Source organism: Lonchura striata, chromosome 24 (assembly GCF_050655825.1).
Source record: "Lonchura striata isolate lonStrDom1 chromosome 24, ASM5065582v1, whole genome shotgun sequence".
Lineage (NCBI taxonomy): Eukaryota > Metazoa > Chordata > Aves > Passeriformes > Estrildidae > Lonchura > Lonchura striata.
In genome coordinates this window covers 3630999-3655318 of record NC_140726.1, presented here as the reverse complement: position 1 = coordinate 3655318, position 24320 = coordinate 3630999, and the positions used below count along the sequence as shown (strand labels likewise).

At 47.4% G+C, this 24320-nt stretch overlaps 1 protein-coding gene across 3 annotated transcripts in view; it reads left to right on the top strand.

Moving 5' to 3' along the window:
• LOC110468167 (opioid-binding protein/cell adhesion molecule homolog) overlaps nucleotides 1-24320 on the top strand; it is a 297306-nt gene that overhangs the window by 71757 nt on the left and 201229 nt on the right. The window contains exon 2 of one of the 3 annotated variants that reach the window (XM_085560180.1): nucleotides 3186-3273. The exons of the other annotated variants lie outside the window; for them this stretch is intronic. Within the exon in view, the coding sequence (XP_085416306.1) occupies nucleotides 3204-3273 (70 nt within the window). The 5' untranslated portion in view covers nucleotides 3186-3203. The remainder of the gene's footprint in view (nucleotides 1-3185; nucleotides 3274-24320) is intronic. 3 annotated transcript variants of the gene reach the window in all.

The window sequence follows — 24320 nt, the reverse complement described above, 5'->3', positions numbered from 1 at the left end:
GGAGAAGTGGGTCAGTGCTCGGCCTGAGTTAGGAGCAGAGTGTGTCACCAGGAAGAAAAACGAGGGGAAAACTCAGAGATGATGTTAGCAGAAGGATTTCTGCAGTCAGAGCTTGGGAGAGAACTGAGAGGAGAAAAGATTCTGGTACTTCCAGAGCAGATATGAGCAAACATTTTGTGCTGTTGTAAATGGGAGAGAGAGAATTGCTTGCTTGATTGTAAATTTAAAAAGATAGTGTGTTTCTATCAATAACCAGAGGCTTAAATAATAGACCTCGGTCTAACTACCAATCTGCTTTCCCCATTTAGGGAGAAAGTCTCTTATAGCAGTGAGAAGAGTCTCCATGCAACATCTTGTAGCTCTATCTATCACCTGCCTTATCAGTGGGTGTACTACAACTTCTTGCTCCAAGTCAGCTTTTTCTTTGTCTTGTCAACCTCTTCTCAACTTCTATTTGTGGTTTTCAAAATGTTATTTCCAGGCAGGCAACACGATAACTCAGAACAAAGCATTGCTCAGATCCAGCTGTTTCAAAGGAGCTGGAAGCAATGCCATGGGTGTTTGTGTGGGTGGTGAATAGGATCCACACCCATGTCCATCCCAGCATGGCTTTGGGAGGTTCTGAGGGTCTAACAAAGCTGAGTCTTCCTCCTTTTAGCCATCCCTTTGTCTAAAACGGCTTGGTAGCATTCCCTGCGTTTACCTGCAGAATGTTTTGTGTCCCATCACCGGCTTTCCGCTGAATGAGTTGAAATGAGGGAAACCCATATGGTGGGGCCTTGCTGCACACTTGGAAAATGGGATTCCAACCAGGAGCCCTCCCGTTGCTGCCTCAGCCAAGCCATTTTGTGCCCTGCTGCCGCACTATTAAAATAAGCACAAATTGAGAATTAGTGCAGCACAGTGGAAGGGACAGGCAAAACAAGTCCGAGGCTCCAAACAACAAATTATTCTTGAATCAAACATCTCATTAATGGCTGCAGTGTCGCCACTCTGCTTTGCATAATTAAGTTTCATGGGGCGTTACAATTAACAGTTGTGCCGCAATGTAGGTAGGAACAATCTCCCGTTTATTTACCCTGGCTGTATCTGAAAGTGCTGTGTGGTGAATAAGACGCATTTACAAGTAGATTAGGGTGCATTCTGGGTCATAAATTGAGTAAGGCTGTAATTGCTTTCCAACAAAGGAGAGCTGCAAATAAGACAGGCCGCCTCTCTTTTTTTTTTCCCCCTCCTGAAACCCCTTTTTTCCTGTTGATGTGTCTGAAAATTCTCATCCCCAGCTAAATAACACAGTTATGGCATTGAAAACCTTGTAGAAGCTTTTTCAACTTGACAGCTCCTACTCTGTAATATTTCAAGGCATATTTTCCCCCTTCTTCTTCTCCCTTCTTGAGTCCCTGCTGCAGAGACTTGTTTTAAAACCACACATTCTGGCTTTGTATATTATCAGTTAAATATCCGCATGTGCATCCATGATGGGGAGGGAGAGAGGGGAGATGCTTGGGTTTCAGGCACTTGGAATTAACTGGGAAAGAAGCCAAAATGTCATTAGAAGCTCTCGGATACGGCAGAATGCGAAGCACCTCCAGTCTATATTCAGATACGAAGGCAGGCCCAGGAATTAAACATTTATCAAGGCTGGGGGATTAAAGCCTGACCACAAATACTCTTCTTGGTGAAGGGCTTTCCCTGTGAGGAAGGAAGGATCCAGAGTGTTAGCAATGCCGATTGCAGGCTGTTGAGGAGCAGGAGAAGCTCTCGCTGCCTAGAAACTCTCTAGGCCAAATGAGCTTTTCTTGCTTCAAATATTTCTTAATCGTACTTTCTTATAGGATTATGAAGAGGCTGGTGGAGAATGTTAAAAAAAAAAAATTGAGTTTTTTTCAGCCTCACGAGTATTTCTCGGGTGGTTGGTAAGACTTGGAGCCGGAGTAGCTCAAGAAAGGGAGAGAAAGATTCAGCTCCCAAGCAGATCTGTTCATCGTTATACACTTAAGGAAAAGCTGCCATTTCCTGCTAAAAACCCATTTGTCTTGCAAATTTCTATAATGAGCAGATTTTGGAATAAATACCATGTAATCTGCAGTGACAGTTCTCTCATTTCTTTTTTATTAGTTCAATCTTCTCAGCATCTGAAACACGTAGCAGCGGAGTCTCAGAAGAGGTTTAGGCAGCTCTGTGGGAGTTTTTTTAACACCTTGGCACACAGCTCTGCCACTCGCTCTCCCATGGCATCACTCTCCTTTCCGCTACCTTCCATTGATTTATTCAATTGTGTGTTTTAGCAGCATCTGTCCATGGCCCCAGGCACCTTTTTAGTCATTTAGAGTACACACAGCCGTGCATTAGCCAGACATGCCCTGTCCCATCATCCTCAATTCCTACAACAGTCTATGGAGCAACAGCTGGATGGGCACAGCCTCTTTGCTTGGTTTTCCATGCTTCCAGATGCCTGTGGAAAAAAGGGAAGCCCTTCTCATTTATCTCCAATTAATATTTATCGTATTCATGAGGCAGATATTTTGACTGGGGTTGGCAAACGCAGAATTTCTTTGTCCTAGAGAATGTCAAACTGGTCTTTCTGGAAAAAAAGGATGAATATTTGTGTTTGTCCCATGTCTGTGGTCTTGCCTGGTGGGCTGGAGATTAGAGGACATCCCCACCTTGAATAAATTGCTGCAGCTAGAGCTTGGGAAAGATGGATGCTGATCAGTTTTTTTCCCATGGAGCATGGAATCAGGGCTGACGTTGGAAATATTTGGTGGTATTACCTGTTTGAGACTGCAGAGATGGAAAGGCTGGTGTCAGACCTTAACCAAGGATGGGTGATTTTTCTGTAGGGAAAAAAACAATGTAAGAAAGAGCAAGAAGCACCTCTCTGTAGGGATTTAAATTTTGGGATGGGAAGAGGCAGCTCTTGCCTCTTGAACTGAGGCCCGTTCTAAAGGCTCGGGTAGGGGAGTTGGAAAAAGCCGAGACTGTGAGACGGAAATAAGAAAACAAACAGCTCATAGGATGGCCTTGTGACCCTGTGGCATTCAAGCTGACCTTTATAAAAGTGTATTAAAACCTGGAGTTTTCCCTTTATGTTTCCTCCAGTGAATTACAAATTCCATCACTTTTAAAATGCGTCACGTTAAAATACTTGGTGAACTTTAACTTTTTCCTCTTTTCCCTCCTAGGTAAGTGGCATTTACTTAATGTTGAAGTACTTGAAGGTCCAGAGCGGGGATGTAAAACATCCTTGCCCAGTTGAAGGTGACTTGTCAGGTAAACCCAAATCTTTTCCTTCCATTTTTCACCCCATGTCCAACCCAAGCTGTTTCCTCTCCCTTTTTGATGTTACTGAAGCAGGCTGATAAGCAGGGGAAGAGCATGAAGGTGTGTGAGCTTCATTTCCAGTTCATTGCTTTGAGGAGCTGAGTTGCAGTTTGGATTGGCAGCTCTGACTGTCTCCCTCAGGGTTGAGCATCACAGTGCAGCAAGGTGTGAGGTTCAAAATCCCCTGGAAAGTTGAAGGTGATGCTGAGCCACGCCGTGCTCCATCCAGCCAAGTGTTTCAGCAACGCTGGAAACTGTCACAGAGCCTGTTGCCATCACGCAGTTTTGGAAAGATTCAGAGCTGTGTTTCCAGAAAAATGATGCTTGTGCTTGCTCTCACCTCCCTCTGACCTTTCAAAGCATGGTGCCTGCCTCTGCAAAAAAAAACTGTCACGTGCCTGACTTTGAAATATTTCTCTTGTACGGTGATTTTCACACTCAATAGCAATTCAGAGCGATTTTCTCCCTCAAAACCTTTCAGCCCAATCCCTCTGCAAGCTGGTATTTTCTTTGCTCAAAGAGTACCCCTTGTTTCCTACAGAGCCCCAAAAAGCTTGGGTGAGCCACAGCAAGAGCCACCCAGGGCTGGAAGTGATGTGCTGAGCCAGGTCTCATGGTGTCGTATAACTCCTGGCAGCTCATTCCCTGTGTGTCACTTTTCCTGAGGTCGCTGTATTATCTCACCCTGGCAGATGCAGCGAGGTAGAAATACAAGGCTATTTGCAATGCAGTTTATTAAGACATGTTTTAGAGGTGGTTTGAGGGAGCACTGGCTGGAAATGTTAATCATCATCTCTGACAATGTATTGACCTGCCTTCTGCCTTACCCCGCTGCCTCGGAGCCGGGGGGAGTGCGGGCTGGGATATCGGTGTGCTCCAGCCGTGCCTCCCCCGACCCGCTCCTGCACCAGGCAGGGAACATCACTGCTGGCACACGGAGGAGAAACTTTTTGCCTGTTGAGAAGCAGCTCGTGAGTGGGGGAGTGGGGAAGGCAAAGGAAAACAGGCAGTTATTTTATTTAATTTTTTTTTTTTTTTTTTTCCTTTGGAGCTGGCAGTTTTCTTGCTGGGAAGAGGGAGTAATCTGGCTTCTGTGGAAACAAATGATATTGCACGACTGCCTTGCTGCCTTCTCCTGCTCCGCCAGAAAAGGTGTCATTATTTTTCCCCTTTTGTTTTAGACTTCTGTGAACCAAAAGGGCTTGAGGATTTTAATGGTCTATCTCAAAGATTGAGAGGCCCTTTATATGTCAAGCCACAATCCCATCCTAGGCTGTACTGGCCTCTGTTTGATTTTATGAAGCTTATTTTGGATAGATGGTATTTTTATAGCTCCTGCCTTGCTTCACTGATGGCCATATTGATGTAGCGCTACAGGACAGGGCTAATAAATAGTTTATAAAACTGTAGGTTCATTCTCCCAAGTGATGTAGGGCTGTGTCTGAGCAGACTGCAAATCACCATCCCGGTGATGCCGAGCCTCTGTACGGCACAGCCATGGGCACACTGTGGGGAGGGAGGGTTTAAAGCAAAGCACAGCTTGCTCCAGATGAAACTGCTCCGAAGTTCCCCTTGCAGTGATGCTCTGCCCCTGCAGTGGATGGTGGAACAGCCAGATCTGTGTTGGGTGTAGCAGCAGGAGCATCCCTGCCTTCATCCTGCCTGTGCGCCCTGTGAGGATGCCGTCACTTTGGGAAATTTTCCTTAGGCTCCCTAGGGCCAATTTCATGATGTGACATTCCTATTAACAAAATTTAGCTGGAAGCATCTTCCCTCATATATGGACTTTCCGGAGTCTTCGGGTGAAATGCCCGGAGTGATGCCAGCCTGAAGTGCCAGGTCACATCAATGACCTGTACGTGACAATGGGACAGTGAGGGCTGTACCTGTGGGCTTGGTAGGAGCTGGCTCAAACCTGTGGGCTTGGTAGGAGCTGGCTCAGGTGGAGCCCTTGGGAAACTCCTACGCTGTTGTTTTACTCCTAAATGTTCATTAAATGCCTTTGAGTCTGTTTTAAGTGCTGAAGTCTGGTGTCTGCTTGGCCTGTTCTTCCTTCTCCAGAGCTGTCTTTTCCCTTGTCCCTGGGAGCAATGTGTGTGGGAAAACCCTCAGCTGGCTGCTGGCATCAAAATTTCTCCTGTTGCTTCCTTTTGGTATTAGAAATATGAGCCTCCTCATTTCTCCCGCTTTTCCAGTCTTATGATGCTCAGGATGAAAAGTTAATGAGGTTTACTCTGCCTGGATGTTGGCAAACCCAGTTATGGGATCCTAAAAGGGACATGAGGCATCATTATTAGCCCATGTGGAAGCTGGGTTTGGTTTCTAGAAACACAGGAATTGATTCAAATAAGGGAAAGGAAGCAGTGAGGGTGCGAGACATACCCACCCACTTATCCATTGACTTTTTCCATGCATCTCCTTCATGGTCTGGGCTGTCTTTGGACGGATCTCTGAACAGTAACTATCCAAAAGAGCTGTCCTGTCACCACTAAGGACTTCATTCACTTGCAGATACAGCTCAGAAGGAGGAAAAAAGCAAACCCAACTCACAGCCTTCCCCGCACCCACTGTCCACACCCCGCCAGCATTTGGCAAATGAGAAAATATTAAAGCCATATATTTTCCTGCTGTGCTCAGTTACCACGTTGTCCTTTTCTTTGGAAAGGAAATGCAGTTGGGAAGACATATGGAGGTGCTTGTTCTTCTTGTTGCCATGGGTATGTCTGTGGTGTCTTCCGACATGTGGCTCTGGGTGCCCAGTTTTGGCTTGGTCCCCTCAGCTCCACCACTGCCAGATGCTTGTCAGGGGGTTTAGGTCCATATTGCCAATTCCCTCCTTCTCTAAGATTCTTCTTGTACTATTTTAGGATAATTTTCTCTGTCAGCTCTGTAATTTGAAGGTTAATTTGGATATTACTATTCTATTACTACTGCTCTGAGGCTCCTGTGTGGGTTACTAGGATCACTCCAGCAACTCGTATGTCTAGGTGCCACAAGCCTGGCTTAGGGACACTCAAGCTGCTTTATCCAAGCTGAACTTAAAGCACCCATACCCTGCAAAAATGCAAGGGAATGACTAGGCAAGAATCAGAGCGACTCTACAGAGGTGATGCATCCAAAATTGAGATCTCCTAAAGGACCTCTTGGAGTAAGTTTGGGCTTTTGAGGAATAACTGGATAAGTGGGTGATAGAGGTACAGCCACATGCAAAGATGTATCGTTTTTGATGCCAGCTTGCACAAGGAAAGGTGGGAAAAGACCCTTGGGGCTCTCGTGTCTTTTAATTTGTTCCTTGAACCAGTCTAGGACAAATTGTCGTGTTGGTGTAGGAAACCTTAGGCTGTCCCTGCTTGTTTTGTTCCTCATTATAAGTACCTTACAGTTAACTTTAAAAGACTTCATTCTCCAGATAGCTCAGCTGAATGGCTTTTTTTCCTTTAGTACTGAGCATAAAAGAGAAGTGCAGCCCTTCAAGCTCCACAGTGGAGTTCAATGAGAGAGAGAGATTGGGAGTCGATGCATTTATTAGAACCATTAGGGCAGAGGAATGTGCACGGATACATTGCCAGCTCCATGCTTGGAACTGGCATTTTTCCCCTGGATTTAGATTGTTCTCAGTCTTCCTGTGCTGATACAGGAAAGTCCCAGCATGGGATGATGAGATCAAGTGCACATTGGTAGCAAATGCAATTTGTAAAGCGTTGGCTGGATAAATGACATTGCGTATAAAAGAAATGTTGCAACACAGCCCCACTAATGCAGCCATGTGACACCAATTTAATGCATTTTCCCCATTAAGCTGCTTGTTCAAGACATCTTTCGACCATTTTGAGTGCAGCAGTGGTGTGTAAGGCCTCTATTTTCTGAGTATTACTCATTTTGCAGCTAACAGATGTCAGTGTCTATTTGTCCCTTATGGAAAAGTCCCTTTAAAGTTCAATAGGGATTAAATTTGTCAGGCTCTATAGAAACATAACAGGATTCTATGGAAATTACTCTGCAATCCTATAGAATGTAATAGATAATCTCCTCGTCTCTGGAGGTATTTTAACTCTTGCATAATGGCAGACCAGAATAGAAAATCTCCATTAAATTCAACGAGATGGTTCACAAAAATCCTATAGGAAAATGATAATTTTCTATTAAAATCAGTAGGATTTTTTCATCAGCACGTTGGTATTCATAGGGAGGTTTTATTCATTTGCCAATCCTACTAAAAAGTGTTTTGTCAGGAGGCTGATACTTGCTTTGTTCTAGGGAACAGTGATTTGTGCATAAACGATGCTTATGTCCAATGCTCGTATAATTTATGGCAAGGCACTAAATTCCCTTTCAGAATAACTGGAGCAGGATGAGGCTTTAAGCCCTGCAGGGAGGGGAAAAAAAAGAGATGTAGCCAGGGATTTGGAGAAGGGGTCTGCCAGTGAGGACCATCCTGCTTTTGTGCTGCACAGGTCGCTGGAGCCCACAGCGGACCCAGGCAGGGTGTCGTGATCACGCATGGATGTGCCACAGTCACAAGCTTGTCCCTGTCATCTCCCTGGCTCCGGCGCTCCTTATCTAAAGTGTTCAGCCCAGGATGCTGCAAATTAATGTTGGATTGAAGCTCTGTTTCTGTGAAACTGCCCGTGGCTGGTTTGAATGGCTCTGCTGCCTCCTACCTCAGCAGGCTGGCTTTTCCTGGTGTGGCCTGGGTGGTGGGGAGCAGTGGCTCCGCCAAAATCCAGGGCTTTGCTCTTGGAGGTCACTGCCTCTGCCGTGTTGCTGGTGGAGCTCAGCCAAGACACGGCTGGAGCAGTTAATTATGGAGAGAAAGCTCTGCTTGGCTGCAGGGGGTGCGAAAAGCCACCCCTTGAAAGGAGCAGCCGCCTTTTCTCCAGCCTTGGAAGGTGCTGCTGTGCATGTTGATGAAGGCAAAGCACCCAGGTCAGCAGCGAAATGCTGCCTGCAGATGGATCATCCCCTCTGTCTGGGTGGCACTGCTGGAGACACACACAGAGGCCACCCCGGAGGGAGCCTGCTCAGAGGGGACACGGGGTGGGCGATGCTCTGGGAGCAGCTGGGGCTGTGCCCATAACCTCTCTCCTCTCTGCAGCGCTGACACGCGGCGTGACTGCTCTTCTCGCCGTCCCTTGTGTAGGAGGATGAGTCATCTTGGAGAAGGGAATTGTTAACTCCTTGGGGGGTATTTACAAAGGATAATTCTTCAAGGAAGGTTGCCTTGTTTTGGCAAGGCGTGCTTAGAAGGACTTTCTTAAAAGGATGGTGAATGAGCTCCTCAGCTGAACATCAGCACCCTTGGTGGCACTGCAGGGGGGACAGTGTCCTGCACTGTAGTTGTGGTGGCCTCAGCAAAGCACAGCTAGCCCTGGGCTAAGGGTTAGTGCAGGTTTGAGTTTCGTTCTGAGGGCTTGCACTCAGCATGCACCTAGCAAAACTTCAGGGCAGACCCCAAGGTTCTGGTCCATGGGTGAAACATTTCACAGATGCCTCCCTCCCTGCAGTGGGGAACAGCTGAGGTAGAATAGCATAGCAGCAGTGGCATCAGCTGATAGAGCTGAAAAGGTCCATGGCCAGGGGAAATTTAATGTCACAGGGTAAAGGTCAGGATGTGCCTTAGGATGGGGCAATGCCAGGAGATACCAGGAGCCAGCTCCAACTTCCAGTGCCTGGGTTCCTTTGCACTTCCCCGGTGCCAACACTCACAGCTCAGACTATAAAAATCAATTGACACAACATATGTAATGGTCTCATTTACTGGCGAATAGAAATGTGTGTAAATCTGGCATTAAACATGAGTTTACACTGTTCCCCTTCTTGGGAGAGCAGTGATTGACGGCGCTGTGTAAATGACAGGAATATGCCGGTAGAAGCTGGGAAACATTTACCCTTCGGAGAGCCATGTGTACATTGGAGGATTGCCTCGCCTCGCCGGGCGTTAAACACATCTGGAGGGACCACTTCTTGCACGGTTCCTTGCTGTTGCTTACAGTTAATACATTTTGTGGTAAGAAGCAATGCGTGGAGAAGCAATCCTGTCTTCCATAAATTATTCCCAGTGTTTTCGACCCTCCTGAGCCATGCTGTTCCCTCCTAGAAGGTGCTGGAGCAAAAGCTCCTGCAAACCCTTCGTGCAGCAGCAGGTATTCTAACTCTAGAGGCTGGGAGGCTGCCTGGGTGAGTAGGGGCTGGCTTCTCTTGCTGTGCCCGTCAGCCAGCTAGTCCAAGAGAAAATTCAATAACAGCCATTTGAGATTAAATTCTGAGTACTTGAGCAATCTAAAGCCAGCAAGGAGTCGGTGTCTCAGCAGTCAGTCAAATGGTCTGGGCTGTCATCTTATTAGAGAGAAAGAGAAACTTTGATTTAACCCCAGACCCTTAATTTTCAATAATGTTTCCCGATTCCCACTAGCTGTTACCATTTCATGAAATCTTTGGGTTCTAAAATCTGTGACTTGTGCTCACAGTTTGGACTTCCCAGGGAATTTTCTTTGACAGGAGGATCCGTGCAAATCAATTAATGGAAGCAGGAGTGGAGAGCAGTGGGTTGTGTGGGTGTTGGAAGGGGATGATGGATCAAATTCCCTGGGTTAACAGACAAAGGAGATGCCATTTGCAATGTCAGTGGATAATGGTGTAGAAAGGGATACAAAAACCTAAACCTCCTAACTTGATAAAAAACCTGACTAAAGTTCTTCCCAGCTCCATGGATTTTACAGCTTAAAGTCCTGGTGTGGATTTAACTTCCCCCGGTCCCTTCCTGCTCCTCCTGTGCTGTGTTCAACTACTGCCATCTGATCACAGCCTTCCAAAATACTTGGAAATTAATTGGAAGTTTAAATACTACCTTGGCCTTTAACTCCGCTCCAGACTGAGTGAAGTAAAGGTTTTATCTCATCAGAAGGACATCTTCCTGAAGAAGGGGAAGTTGATCTTTTTCCGCTGGAATCCATTTTCCTTCTAATTGCGCAAAGCCCCGGCCCCTTGCCAAACATGAGAAACAAGCCTTTTATTTATGTAACTATACATTTATTTATATTATTGCAACTTCCCACCTTCTGGCTAAGGATGTTTTTTACCCTTGGAGGCGAGCTCAAAAAGTAATCCTGGGCGCTCTTTCCATGTTTTTCCTGTACTTGGGAGCTGCACGGGCAGGCAACGCAGAGGTGTGAATTAGATTTCGGTGTCGCGGCGCAGGAGTTCTGGTTATGCCACCTTCCCTGTTCAATGCGATCCTTCCCCAGCAACTCTCACCTCCTTCCCTGCTATTCTTCCTGCATTTATTGCCTTCATTTCCATAGCCCGTCCGGGGCTGCATTCTCCTAGCCCGCTCCCCTGTAATGTGTGACCCAGATAGCGCTTTCTTTCCGGACAAAGCCGTAAACAATGGCTTCCCTGACAATGTGCTCGGCTGCTGCTCCACACTGAGTGGGGCTTGGATTTAACATTAGGAGAATATTCTCTCGAAACCAGATTATCTCAGGTACTCCATGCCCCCTATTACCATAGGATCTGAGCGCCTTGCGGCTTTTGAAGACGCTTATTTTCCCGTTAACCCTGTGGAGTTATCCTTTTTTATAAAAGGCTGGGAGCTGAATCATCAGGAGCATAAGGAAAGCTCTGGGCACAGGGCCTGGAGTGGCTTTTTTGGTAGGATTGCATTGATTTTTTGGATACTTAAGCTCGGATGAATTACAGAGGCGGCTGGGCTGAGTGAGGTGCTGTGGAGTACTGACATCAGGACTATTTCATGCTGTGCCCCTGCCATCATTTCCCCTTCACTTGGAAGAGCTGATATTCCCTCCCCAGCTGGTGGAGGTCAGCGGAGCCCAGCTCCATTGCCATCCATGCAATTGCCCCATGTCTGTGGAAACTGGAGACCTTTTAGAAGCTCCAGAGTCCCATAAAAAACACATTCTCATTCCTGATGGGAAATGACCATCTCCTTGTTGGTCCCATGCACTGGATATGTGCTTCTCCCACCTTTGCAGGGACAATAATTTACAGTACCATGCTGCTTCCTTTATCTCCATTTATACTCTCTTAATGTGGTTGGGAATCCACAAATTCCCTTTTACGCTGTTCTGAACGTAACCTACTAAACCTTAATCATGGTTTGGGGAGTAGTAATTCTTTCTTTTATATGGCTCTCTTTTATTTTCTCTTATATAATTTTTTCCTTTAAGAAAAGATCATTAATCCATGTTTCTGAGCCTTCCCATCAATCTATAATTGAATCGTATAAAAAAAGACTTGATTTTACATCCTTATAAGAAAGAATTTAATTCTCCTTAATGCCTGTAGATTTATAGGTCTAAATTTCCAGATTTCTCTTAATTTTATTTTACTTTTAATAACCCAGCCTGTCTGGACTTATCTAAATTATTAGTGAACCTGAATATGCTGTGATCTGAGGATATCAGTTATCTTTTCCGCAGAGGAAGAGCCAAAAGCTGAACAGGCCTATCTCTCTGGGAAAACAAAACCACTTCTGAGAGCTGCCTAACCTTGGTGTGTCGGGAAGCCCCTCTCACCGGCGCCTTCAAAAGGTGCTCGATTAATTTTTGCATTTTTAACACTGTCTTGCCCTGCAGGGCTTTCCCCTCTCAAGTCTCCTCTCTGCTCTCACTTCTCCCTTTAAAGCACAAAGGGAGCAGCACAAAGGGAGCACCGTGCCTTGCTGGCTTGTGGGGCTGGGAGGAGAAACTCTGGCTTTCCAGCCCCGTCTCTGCCACCAAAGTAATTTTTAAACCTGAGCTGAGTTGTTGCTGTTGCCTCATTCAAAGCATTTTCTCTGTCTAATGCAGCATTTGGCTTGTCTTGGATGGGTTATACCTGCTGGGGGTGGGTACCTGGTGCTGCTCCCAGTCCAGATTTTGGATGAATGCAGCTTTCAAGGCAGTTTTAGCACATTCAGAGGGATTTGTTTTGTGCCTGCACTAATGGGAAAGGGAGAGAGATAATTTCACTTTATGTCTTGGAGTCCTGTGCCAGATTCCTCTGAGCTGCAAAACACCACTGAGCTTTTTATTGTGATGTTGGGGTCCAGCTGGACTCTCTAGGAGTGTAAGGCCTGCAGACACACAATGGCTTTTACTCATTTCATAATGCTTCTAAAAAAATACGGGGCTGGGATTGATGGAAGACCTCCAGGCTTGTACCCTGATAGCTCAGGTGGCCCTGCTTTTAAAGCTGAATGGTGTCAGCTGAAATGTGATGGACTTTGATTGGCGTTGTGGGTGCCTTCCAGACTAGGACATTCTGTGATTCCAAAGCAGCTTTTCCCTCACTGACATCCCATCTCTGAGCTGCTCAGGCATCCTGCAGATCTGGCTGCTTCACCTTCTCCTTCCTCCTCCTCCCTGCAGCACAGGAGAAGACAAAGGCAGGTAATTGTGCTGTCTCTGCACACAGCAGATTCCAGCTGGGGTGTCCATTTTAAGCACTGCTTGGAGCCTTGACAGTGACATGTGTGTGGGAAATTGCTCTGAATTCCTCCAGCCTCCACTGTGTTTAACTCCTGGGAAAGGTGTTTGGAAAAGCAACGTGTCTGATATTTGCTCTGAGTTTCTTGCACTGGGAAGAGGAACACATCCCAGGTTTTGCTGTCCGTGCATTTACCAGCCTCAATCCCTGCCTTTCCTTGCAGGCTCCCAGTCCCATCTGTTCGAGCTTTCTTGCACTGATGTGCTTTTCCTCTATTTTCCTGCCATGCCTGTGCTGCAGATTCCCCCTCTTTAAATGAAACTTGGGATCTGTTTTCTGCTCTTCTGCTGCGTCTCCTCGCTGTGCGTCTCTCCCCCCAGACATCCCCGCTCCCTTCCCCTCCCTCTGTGCATTGCCTCCCTTCCCTCCTTGGCCAGCAAGGGAGGGCTGGTGTTGAAAGAAGGGGTTTTGGGGATCTCAAGAGATGGGAGGACCATGAGTCATTACTGGGGTAGGTCAGCGCTCTGGAACCTCCTTAAAAATGGGATCCGATGTTGAATTAAAATCCTGGCTGAATTTCCTCTCAGACTGACCCCTTCTGGGGCTGGTGTGCAGGTCATGTGATTTCCAAAATATCCTAAGGATCCCCTGGCTCCCAATATTGTGTTACTAGGAAATCTCCTGGGTCTCTTGGAGCACTTGGAGGTAAAACTGCTTCTGGGATTGGCTGCAGACACATTTGTGCTCCTTTTCATTTTATTCATTACTATTTCTTCCTTCATTCTCCTCGTTGCTTTCTGAGTTTCAGATGGATTATCCAGATTGCAGAGCCCAAACCTTGCATGCCTGCCAGGTCCTTCTGTTCCCTTCCAGTTCATTTCTTACAGCCAATGTTGCAACCCCTTCTTTTTATGGGGCTTTGAAGGTACAGGAACAGCTCTGTAGGGTCAGGTACCAGTGGGTCAGGGCTGTGGTCACCTCCAGGACACCAGTTTGTCCCACCGAGGCCTCTGCTGCTGGGAGAGGATTTGTCTGGCTGCAGAAAGAGGCCAAGGCTTTGCAGGAGCCACTGGGGTGGTTTTGCAGAAGGTTTTTTGGGAGGGGTGTCTCATGCAGGGATGTCTGTGCTGCTTCCCCCAGCACAGGCTCAGTGTTTCTCCCTCTTCATGGGCCCTTCCAGGGTTGTCCTTGGAATGGTTCTGCCTGCAGCCATTCCTGAGCTTGCTTTCCACATGCCCACCTTTGGATGGTGTCTGTAAAGGTAGAAAAGGAAGCAAATAAAGGGGTAAATCTATCCAAAAGTAACTTTATGTCCTCTTGTCCATCCAGATGGCAAACTGCTCTTGCCAGAGGCTCTCAGGACACCCCTGGCACATGGGAGTCTCACTACTCCCCACGAGTAATTTCTCCTGGATGTCGCTTTGAAAATTACAGGTTGGGAGACACTGAGTGATGTGGCAGTGAGGGGAAAAGAAAAAAAAATAGAAGAGTATTTTCTCCCCTTTCATTTTGGAAGTAGGATCTGGTGTCTGGGAATGGGATTCTTCCCTTGAGAAGTTCACTCTCCAGCTCTCTCTTTTGACTTAGCACACGGAGGATATTTTCTTGCCTTGGAAGGGAACAGACATAACCATTTTCTTTCTGTATTGATTAAAACCGACAAACATCCTTGAGTGATTTTGTGCTTCCTTAGGTGGAGGGAGAGAACAAAACCCAGGTCTTTGTTTGCTCATCAGCATCGTGAGGCTTTGCTCTGGTTGCCTGCAGTGCTGGGAAGGAAGAGCATTTCATCACTGCTGCCACTGGGGCCCACCAAAAATGACCAAAGAGGGCTCTGTTTTATAAAAAAAAAAAATTACTTTCCTGGCTGGGATCAGAGGGGTCAAAAAGGCAATGCCTGTGGCCAGTCTGGGAGTATAAGATCTGGTTTTCAGTCCCAGAACACTGGACAGGTCTCTTTGATCTTGGCCTGCCTCAGTTTCCCCCTCAGCAAACCTTGGCATGCTCATCCCAGAACTTAACCTTGTGCTTTGCACCTGGGGATGAATCTGTTTCTAAAATGCACCTGAAATGCATAATAGGCAGATGGATGTGAATTAGAGCACAACAGCTTTTCACTCTGTGCATTTTCAACTCAAGGTGATGTCCCTGGGGACTTCACCGTGGCTGTGAGCCAGGTTTGGGGTCCCAGCCCGGGAGGACCCCGTGGAGATGAACAGAAGTGTTAAATACTCCCTGTGATCCCACAGCCCTGGCTCGCTGGGGTTCCTGGCGATGATGGATGACTCCTGGACAGCTGAGAGTCTTTGAAATGTTCTGCTGGCTGTCAAGCCTGTCTCTCTCCCTGTCTCTCCATCTCCTCAGAATAACTGTGTTCTGCAGTTCCGTGCACACGTGTTCTGCTGCTCCGTGGGGAGATCCTGGAGTGGGATAACTGCAGGACTGCACGGATTAAGTTATTAAAAGTGGCGTTTGTGATGTTTTTTCCTCCTGAGCATCTCAGAGCAATTTGTTGAGGTCGCTTTTACACATGGGAAAAGTGAGGCAAAGCCCAGAATTGTGCAGCGAGTCAGGAGCAATTTGGAAATGGAAGCCAAGCATTCTGCTGTCCAGGGTTGTGCTCCTTTCTTGGGCTCAGAAGAGCAAAATGTGCTTCAGAGTTCAGTAACGAGGCGTGTGGTGGGCCCTGGGGGGAGGCTGGAAGCTGCAAGATGACAGAATCAGTCATCATGTCTAAGCACTGATTCTGGCTCCATCCTCCTCCTCTTGCTGCATTTCTCTAGTTTATGCTACCCCTCTGGGAGTCCAGCTAAGGATGGAAGAAATTGCCTGGAAAAGCCATCAGCCCACGTCTAATTCCCTTCTGAATTGATGTTTCAGGCTCTGAGAGTTTGTATTAAGCCTGCAACTTTTGAATAACAATTTTGTTTTCCATCCGGAGTTGGTTCTCCCTGCTCAGAAGGCTCTTGTGGCACACCTAGGAACATATCCCAGCTTTCAGCTTGGTTTTCCTGCTCTGGTTGTCTGGAGAAGCTTTTCTAGGTGTTAAGACATGGGGTTGTCCTCTCCTGGCAGCCTTTGCTTTCCTGGCACTTCTCAGGAGCAGCAGCTACTGGTGGGCAGCAGCTTTGGCTGCTGTTGAGGTGAAAGCACAAGAAGGACCTGTGTTCCTCATCTCTGCTCCACACAAATCCCTCAAGATATTAATCTGCCCCAAAAATGCAACAAAACAACTGGAAATGTTAATATTAAATATGGTGAGGAAAGTAGCATCCTTGGTTTCACAAATCACTGGGTACTTTTAAATTTAGGGTGAGTGCTTTGGTTTGTGTCTTATTTGGGCAACTTTGTATGAGCAAAGTTAGGCAAGAGTGTTTCTCTGTGCTGTGGTTTATTTGGCAAAAATCCTGAATATTTGGAGATTGTAGAAATCAGTATTCTCCCTCTGAAATCCTGTTTTTTAATGGTTGGGAATAGCTGGGGTTACAGTCAGGACAGAGCTGGGAATCTGCAGCATTCTCCATCACCTTTTCTTGCTCTTTCAACTGGAGGTGTTGAGTTGAGCCTCCCGTTCCTCGCTCGGGGTGACGTCTGCACTTTAATTAGCAACTGCCACTTCCCTTGCAGGAAAGTCCTGGAGAGTTTCATGGCAATGATATTAATGAACGTCTGTGGAAGTTGTTCCCGAAACATATGGCAATGAATATTTCTGTTGGGTTTGTGTTGCTGTCCCGCCGAATGGTGTGCTGGGGAAATGCTTCCCCGGTTTGCTTTGAAAGTCAAACACTTGTGCAGTCTGTAAAGTCTGCAGGATTTTTCCATAAAGATGAATGGTGTGAAGGAAAAGAAAAATGATTATTGGTGCTTAATTATTGTTTGGTTTTAATGACAGAAGACCAAAGAACAAAGTTTTTTCTTTCTGCTCCCTCTCTACTTCAGAGCTCCCATAAGCGCCACAGATTATCCCAACCCCAGGGATAACCCAAACCAGAATGGGTTTGGCCCTATTGTGGTGTAACTTTTGGGGTGAACCATTCCCTGTGCCATCTGTTCTTCCATTTCCCTGCAGACCCCAGCATAGAGCAGAAGCCCCAGCACAGCAGGATTTTCTCTGTTGTGGCGGCACAGGAAAAGCTCTTTCCATGCAAATGTCTCCTGGCATTGCTGCTGTGGTCTTTTGTGCAGGAGTTAACCTGCAGGGTTTGCTGCATCATAGGCAGGGTCTGACCCAAACCCTGGGGACACCAAGGGGTCCTGCAGAAGCAATGCCTGGGAGAGAGCATGGGAGGGATACCTGGGACACAGGGAATGTCCCACAAATTTGCACTATCCCAGGTTTCACTGTGGGTAGAGCCACATCTCTGGTGATCTTGTGCTGCAAATACAAAGGAAATGGATTTTCTGTCCCTTTTTGGGCTGCTGAGCAGTGGAGAGCCTCATTTGGAAACACTGTGATGGGAAGCATGTTCCAGAGGCTTGAGTTTATCCTGAGCTGCTGTGAAACACTTGGGTCCCAGGAGCATGAGTCTGTGTGACACTAACCAGGCTGCTGGCCCCTAAATCCCAAATATTTAACTTTTCAGCAGCCCCATAGTACTTTCCTGCAAGTCAAAAACTCCTTTAACCATGGTTTAAGGTCCATCATCTGTTGGCTGATGAGCCCTGTGTGCATCACAGGCTGCAGTGGGCATATTCAGACCCATAATTGCCTTTTGTGGGATCCTCTCACTCCTCCTTTATCTGGGATCTCTCTGTGCTGACGTCCCCAGCCTGCATAAAAATTTAGCAGAGAAAAAGCTGTTCCCTGTGCACGAAGCCCACTTCTGAAAGATGTTGTATAAGCGACTTGGCGAGCAAGTAACTTTTGCATTTAGATTGTAATTGGCTTTAAATTCCAAAGGTCCATTGCTAATGATATTCAGAGCGCTTTAATTAAAGGGACACTGTCAAGTACTTCCTTTATAGTTTTCCTTTCGCGCGTGCTCCCGGTTGTAATATCAATTTTTTTCTTTTTTTTTTTTTTTTTTTTGTAAGCTTGAAGGTAATAATTAAAGTAATTCTCTGCTGATTTTGTCCTTTTCTATTTGGCAAACTTTGATCCATTATTACTTTTCAATGGAGATGAAATTAACATGGCCACTTTTGTTCCTCGATCGTTCCGGTTCAATACGGCCCCGGATTGCGCTGGGATCTCGCCGCCCTCGCGCCGCTGGCATTGCCTGGTGGTGACATTGATGCTGCTTTGGGGAGGGCAGTGACATTGATGCAGCTTTGAGGGAGCTGCTGAGGCAGCTGCAGGAGCTCGTGCTCCACCTTAAAGAGTCTCTGAGCTGTCTGATCCACTGTCGAGAAGAACCCGAATCTTTGGTGAAAGGTGGGGTTTAGAATTGCTCAAAGTGAAATGAAGATAACCCTCTCCCTCGCTAGGAAAGCCCATCTTTTGTATATGTAACAGTATTTTCTGATGGAAAAAAATGTATTTGCAAGGTGTCAGCTCATAAAAGAAGTCATCTCATGATCTAAGTTACAAAGACGCTCAGCTCTAAGCTGTCTCTTCAGTTTTCAACTCCAGATTTAAATTGGGGGATGAATAATTTGTCTAGGACTTCAAACTCCCTGGCTTTCCTGCTTGTTAAAGAGGAATAAACAGGGCTGAGGGATGGCAGCTGCCTGGCCTACAGTCAGGGCTGCTGCAGCAGCTCCTCCTGCTCTGTGCTCTTTCCTCTCCACACATCTCCAGCACAGAGTGAGGGATGCTCGTCCTGCCTGTGGCCTTTTCCAGGAAAGTTCTGCCTTGAGCAAAACTGTGCTTTTGGTGTGAACCCACTCAGGGCATGGGTGGGATGGAGCAGGAATATTTTGCCTGTTCCAGACATGATGTGCCTCTCATTAGCCTTGGGACCCCATGAGATGGGTCAAGAAGGAAACACTTACCGACCAAAACTCGTCTGCATTCACCAGACACTCTTTAGTCTTCCCTGGAGCAGCCAAGTGTGGAGAGGGCTATTTAGATCTGAGAGGATAAGGCAATAACCATTTTAAGAAAGATATTTGCAGTGGGTCAAATTTTAAACAATGACAGTGTTTCCACATGGCAGCCTCTGCCAATTATTGCTTGTAATTGCTTTCCCTCCAGTGCTGCCTTTGCCCTTTCTCTTTTACAGGAGCTGCCGTCCCCTGTCCACCCCACATAGCTTTCTACCACCTTCATTTGCAAGCTTTTTTCAGACACTGTAAATGGCTCAATTGCATCTAGAGTGATGCAAAAGGGTTCCTGCTTTTCCTGAATCCTCAGTTATTTGGCAGCTGGTGACCGTGGCAGGAGTGAATTCACTCACAGTTCATGTTGAGGTGTGGCTGAGGCCTGAGTTGAGGGAACCAGCAGCTTGTGTTCTCCAGGCAGGGACTGAAGGTGCCAGGTGACATGTCTGAGGGGTCAGGGCTTTCTGGAGAGCTGGAGAGTCCTGTGGCACCACGGATAGGGAAGAGTGCTGGGTGAGCTGAGTGTTCTGGTGTTGTGGGTGAGCACACAGATCCTCACTGCAGTCATGCCAGAGGAGCATTTATGACACCCAAGGAGACCACATGAACCTACACCAGGAGAAGCCAGCTGGGCTTTGGACTGGGCTGTAAACACCCACAGCACCCTGAATCCATCACTGCCAGGTTTGGGAATGCTTCCCTTGGTGGGTGAAGTGACAACCTGCCTCTGTCCTCTGCTGAGCCACCAGCCCTCGAGGCCATGCTCTCATTTAGCCCATTAAAACTGGCTCTCATTTACCCTGCTGAATCAATTTCTAAGTCTTAAATGGTACCTTCCTTGTGCTAATCATACAATAGGACTACTAATGAATGTCTCAATTATTTAATGTTTGAATTGAGCAATTATTTTCTTGAGGTAGAAAATTGAAGTTTTCAGGAGGAAAAATACCATCTCCCCCCCCCCCCCCCTTTTTTTTTTTTTACTGCTGCATAATTAAGTAATTGTATAGCCAGTGATTTAATAGCTACAAGATCAGGAGTGACATATTTTATTCATTTTAAGCAGGTCTGTTTCTCATTTCTCCTCTTTCTGCCTAGGAGGAGCCCTTACCAGCCTCTGGGAAGGCTGGGGAAAAGCTGCAAAGCTTTACCCTTGCCTCTGTCGCGTTTCTCTCTGCGTTTAAAGATTTTTCTCCTCTGTGCTGAGCTGCTTTTGCCACTGGCTGCCAGCGGGTGCTTTCCCTGGAGTCTGTGGAGGGTTGTTTTGGAGGATGGATTTGCTGCCTGTCACCACCATCAGCTCGTGTCCCACCCTCTCCATGTGCTGTGTCTGATGCACTTGGGTGCTCCCATGTTTTTGGGAGCATATTTGGAGGGAGGAGAAGAGCCGAGGCACTGGCTGTTGTTTAACTGGGAGCTGTTGCTGCACCAGTGGTGGCAGGAGGCCCCCAGGGAGTGCCCTGGCCAGGGGATTTATCTCCCTTTGGAGCAGACACCCAGCCCTGGTGCAGAGCGTTTGTCACACATCATCCCCGTCGCGCTGTCGGAGAGACACGCAGAGTGACAGTTGCGCTGGTGGAAACCTCTCTGCTTGTTTTAAATAAATAAAGAAGTTAATCACTAGGGAATTACCATGCTCAGATGTTGAGACATCCTGGGAATGAAAAGAAGTGTCTAAGGAACAAGAATATTTAGTGTCGACTGAGCGTCTACCTGAATTCCCTTTTTTTTTTGCATGTCAGCTGTACCAGGGTATCTGTGCTGCAGAGCAGAAGGGCTGGGTGGTTTCTGGACAAATAATTCACCTTCCCTGCTTGTTTTTCATCCACTGGTGGACAGACTGTGGTTCCTTCAGAGACATTTGCTGTAATTTCTGCTAGTGGGACTTACCTGTAGCTTGTTTGTAGTTACCTGCTTGGGAGTAGAGACTTCTGTAGCCGTCAAATGCCCTGATAAAAAATGGATGATGTGTGATATCCTGCCAGAGCCAGAATCCCGGGCAGGCTGTGATTGCTCCCTCCTTGGATGAGTGCAGCGTTAAGCTGTGCTCCTGGCGTGAGCGCTCATGACCGTGGAGCCGAAATGGGCCTTCCTTGGCACCATCCTCCAGATTTCAGACAAGCTCCCAACAGCACGGGCTGGTGAGAGCGCTGGCAGGAAGGGAGCACAAATGTGCTGTGAATAGGCATCAGCGGGAATTCATTAACAGCACCTAATTAGCAAATTCTAAGTGGCAGCGCTGGGCTGAGAAGCGGGGCTGGACCGATCCAGTCAGGGTGAGCATCCATCAGCCGGGTGGGGGTGAGGTAGGGATCCAGGGACACTCTACCTTCTGGAAAAAGCCACTTTGGGGAGGAATGAGGTGTGACCTGCAGCAGCACATCCCCCGGCAGCGACAGAGCCGCTGTCTCCCGTGGCAGGGTTAAACTCCTGTGACGGTGAGTGATTACTCGCCAGATGACAAACGAGCCCAGGGCTGCCGTGGCATTGCAAGTAGTTTTTCAAGGGCTCGGTCTTTTGTTAAAGAAATAGTGACTTGTAATTATTTAGTTAAAACTTTGTGTCGGTGCTGCTGCTTCTGCAGCATCACGTGTCTCTCTCCAGTGTCACCTTTCCCACTCTGTTTGAAGCCCCCTTAGATCAACCTTGGTGGCCTCACCTCCAGCCCCTGGGGATGACACAGCCCTGAGAGGTGGTGGCAACCCTTAAACCCAAGCAGGAGTGGTGGTGATGTCTTCACAGCTTTTCCAGGTACTTTCAACTGCTGCTTTCTGGTGTCCTTATTTAACACGCACATTGTAATTAAGAAGAATTTCCTGTACTCCTCTGGGGCTCGTGAGAAATTTGAGAGCTGGAGGGTTTCGTGTGTTATGTTAACATGCTTATTAAAAAGGAGAGGTCTCCTCAGTGGAGCTGAATGGACCCCAGATACCAGCTGGGACAGCTGTAATGTTGGAGGACCTTTGGGAAGCACAAATACGGGATGGATTCGTGTGTGCAGGAGCAACTGCCGATGGAAAAAGAGGCGAGGAGGTCAGGATCCTTCACTTTGGGTTTGATGAGCCAGCTCAGGAAGCCACATCCAGCATGTGGGGTGGCTTTAGGCCATGCCATCCGGCAGAGTGGCTCTCCTTCATGGTTGGCACTGAATCTGGGGAGGCCTGGTGGATGCTAAATGTCCTGGCTCTCCATTCTTGGTTATCCTGGACCACTGGGCCACATGCACAGCAAACCTTCCCATAAAAAACATTGAAATCATTCTGCAGCCTGGGCATGGCTCTGTGTTCCTCTACCTGAAGGAGTTTAGCTGGTCAGTTTGGTGGCTGTGGGCATGGCCACAGCACCACATTGATGGCCTTTGTTTCCCAAAACCTCCTGAGAGGTTTGTGGCTGGGGATTTAGCCCATCCACATGCTTGTTGTGAGCTCTCTGGCCCTGGGGACTCCTGAGCTGTGGAATTTTGGAGCCTGGCTAGGAGGGTGCAAATGTCCTGCTGGTCCAGACTCTGTGCTGGTGGCCTGCGGCTTTCTTTAGCTGAAACTTTTAGAGTCAGTCACCACAGGCAGATGTTGAATCACAGAATTGTTCAGGTTGGAAAAGACCTTTAAGATGATCAAGTCAACCACCACCAAGTTCACCATTAAACCATGTCCTCAAGTGCCACATCCACATGGGTTTTTTTAACACTTCCAGGGACATTGACTCCACCACCTCCCTGGGCAACCTGTTCCAATTTTACAACCCTAAAATCCAATGTAAACCTCCCTTGATGCAACTTGAGGCATTTCCTTGTCTGTTACTTGTTACCTGGGAGCAAATCCCAACACCCACCTATTCCACCCTCCTTTCAGGAAGTTGTGGAGAGCAATAAGGTCTCCCCTGATCCTCTTTTTCTCCAGGCTAAATTTCAGCTGAAATCTCAGCACATTGTAATGTTTGGGCAGAGGAAGGGGCTGTTTTTTCCCTTAAGAATCAGCTTGTTTAGGTTTTATTTTTCCTTTCTTTTTAGTTCAGCTTTCCACAGCAGTTATTGACAGTGTTAGGAGCTACCCAGGGATCAGGTAGGAAAGAGAACTGTGGTGAGGCTTCACCTGTGACCAGTCTGCCCGCCCCCTCGTGCTTCTGCTGCTGCAGTTGTGTCCAGTTGTGTGCAGCTGTGCTTCTGCACCGCAGCCCCAAGACCCTGTTGTGCTGCCAGCAGGACACCCACAGCTGCGCTGGGATGGTGACAAAGTCTGAATTTATGTGTTGTGACTTCCCCTGACCTCTTCTGCAACTGGTTCTTGCCTCTTGGCTGTGAGTGACCCCATCCCTGACACCTCCGTGAGCGCCTCTGCCGCCGCCAGCGCCGCGCGAGTTCCGGAGTGTCCCCAGCCATAACCATTACCAGATGTTCACACGTCTGGAGGTGCCATCGCCAGGGCTCCATCCCCCATGCCTCATTTCGTAAGGAGCAGTCGTGTTTTGCAAAGTTCACTCCACTCTCTGAATCTCTCTGTGGCCTCCCTGCACCGTGCGCTCGCGTACCGCAGCAGCCGCTTCCTGCGGTGGGGCGCTGGGGTGTGCACTGGGAGCATCCAGCTGTGCTGGGAGCATCCAGCTGTGCTGGTCCTGATGCAGTGTGTTGAATAACACACTCTGACTCCATGGTGCAGAAGGCTGAATAAATTGCTTTTATTATCTAAATTATATTACATTAATATTATACTTTACTAGAATTATACCATACTAAAAAGATGCTGAAGAAAAACCCGGGACTGTCTCCAGACAGTCAGGACACAGCTCTGACCCAGCTGGCCAATCAATCCAAACACCCATCACCGGTGTCCAATTAATAAATCACTCCATAACACATTCCACATGTGCCAAACAACAGGAGCAGCCAGTAGAGATAAGAATGGTTTTCTTCTTCCTCTGAGCTTTCTCACTGCCTCTCACAACTTCCCAGGAAAATCCTGGGAGGGAGAATCGTGTCTCTGTCTGTTCAGAGAATGTGACTACCACAGTGCTGGGAGCACCCAGCCGTGCTCATGGGTGCTGTTTTGGGTGTCTAAGGGGTGGTTTAGTGGGCCATAGGGAGGCTGCAGTGACTTTGCCCCCAGCTGAGCTCCACAGGGAGCAGGTCTGACAGCACTGGGCACAATGGGCAGTATCTGGGTGGACAGAGCTGACCTGTTTGCAGGGATAGAAAGGACAGCCTGGAAATCCACTCTGGTGCCAAAGAAATAAGCAACACATAAACATTCCCCACATGCAAGGCTTTTGCTTGCCTGTGTCTCAGTGATCTCAATTTAAACCCTAAGTAGATGTGAGTTAAATAATCTTGGAGTTGTCATTAAAGGCTCCTTTTCAGGTTTGTTTCTGTTTCTCCCTGAAGGTGAAAGCTGCAGGAGTCCCCAGTTATCTTAATTTCACCTTGAGTGTTTTTGGCTGCAAACTTGTGGTGTTTGGCTTCGCAGGGATGATAAAATCTAAGATTTCACTTGTGAAGGTTTCACTCTGCTGAAAATCCCTGTTGAATGAGGAGTGTGGGATCAGACCCCTCATTTAGATCAATGGTTCATGAAGAAAAAAAAATAGAGATGAAC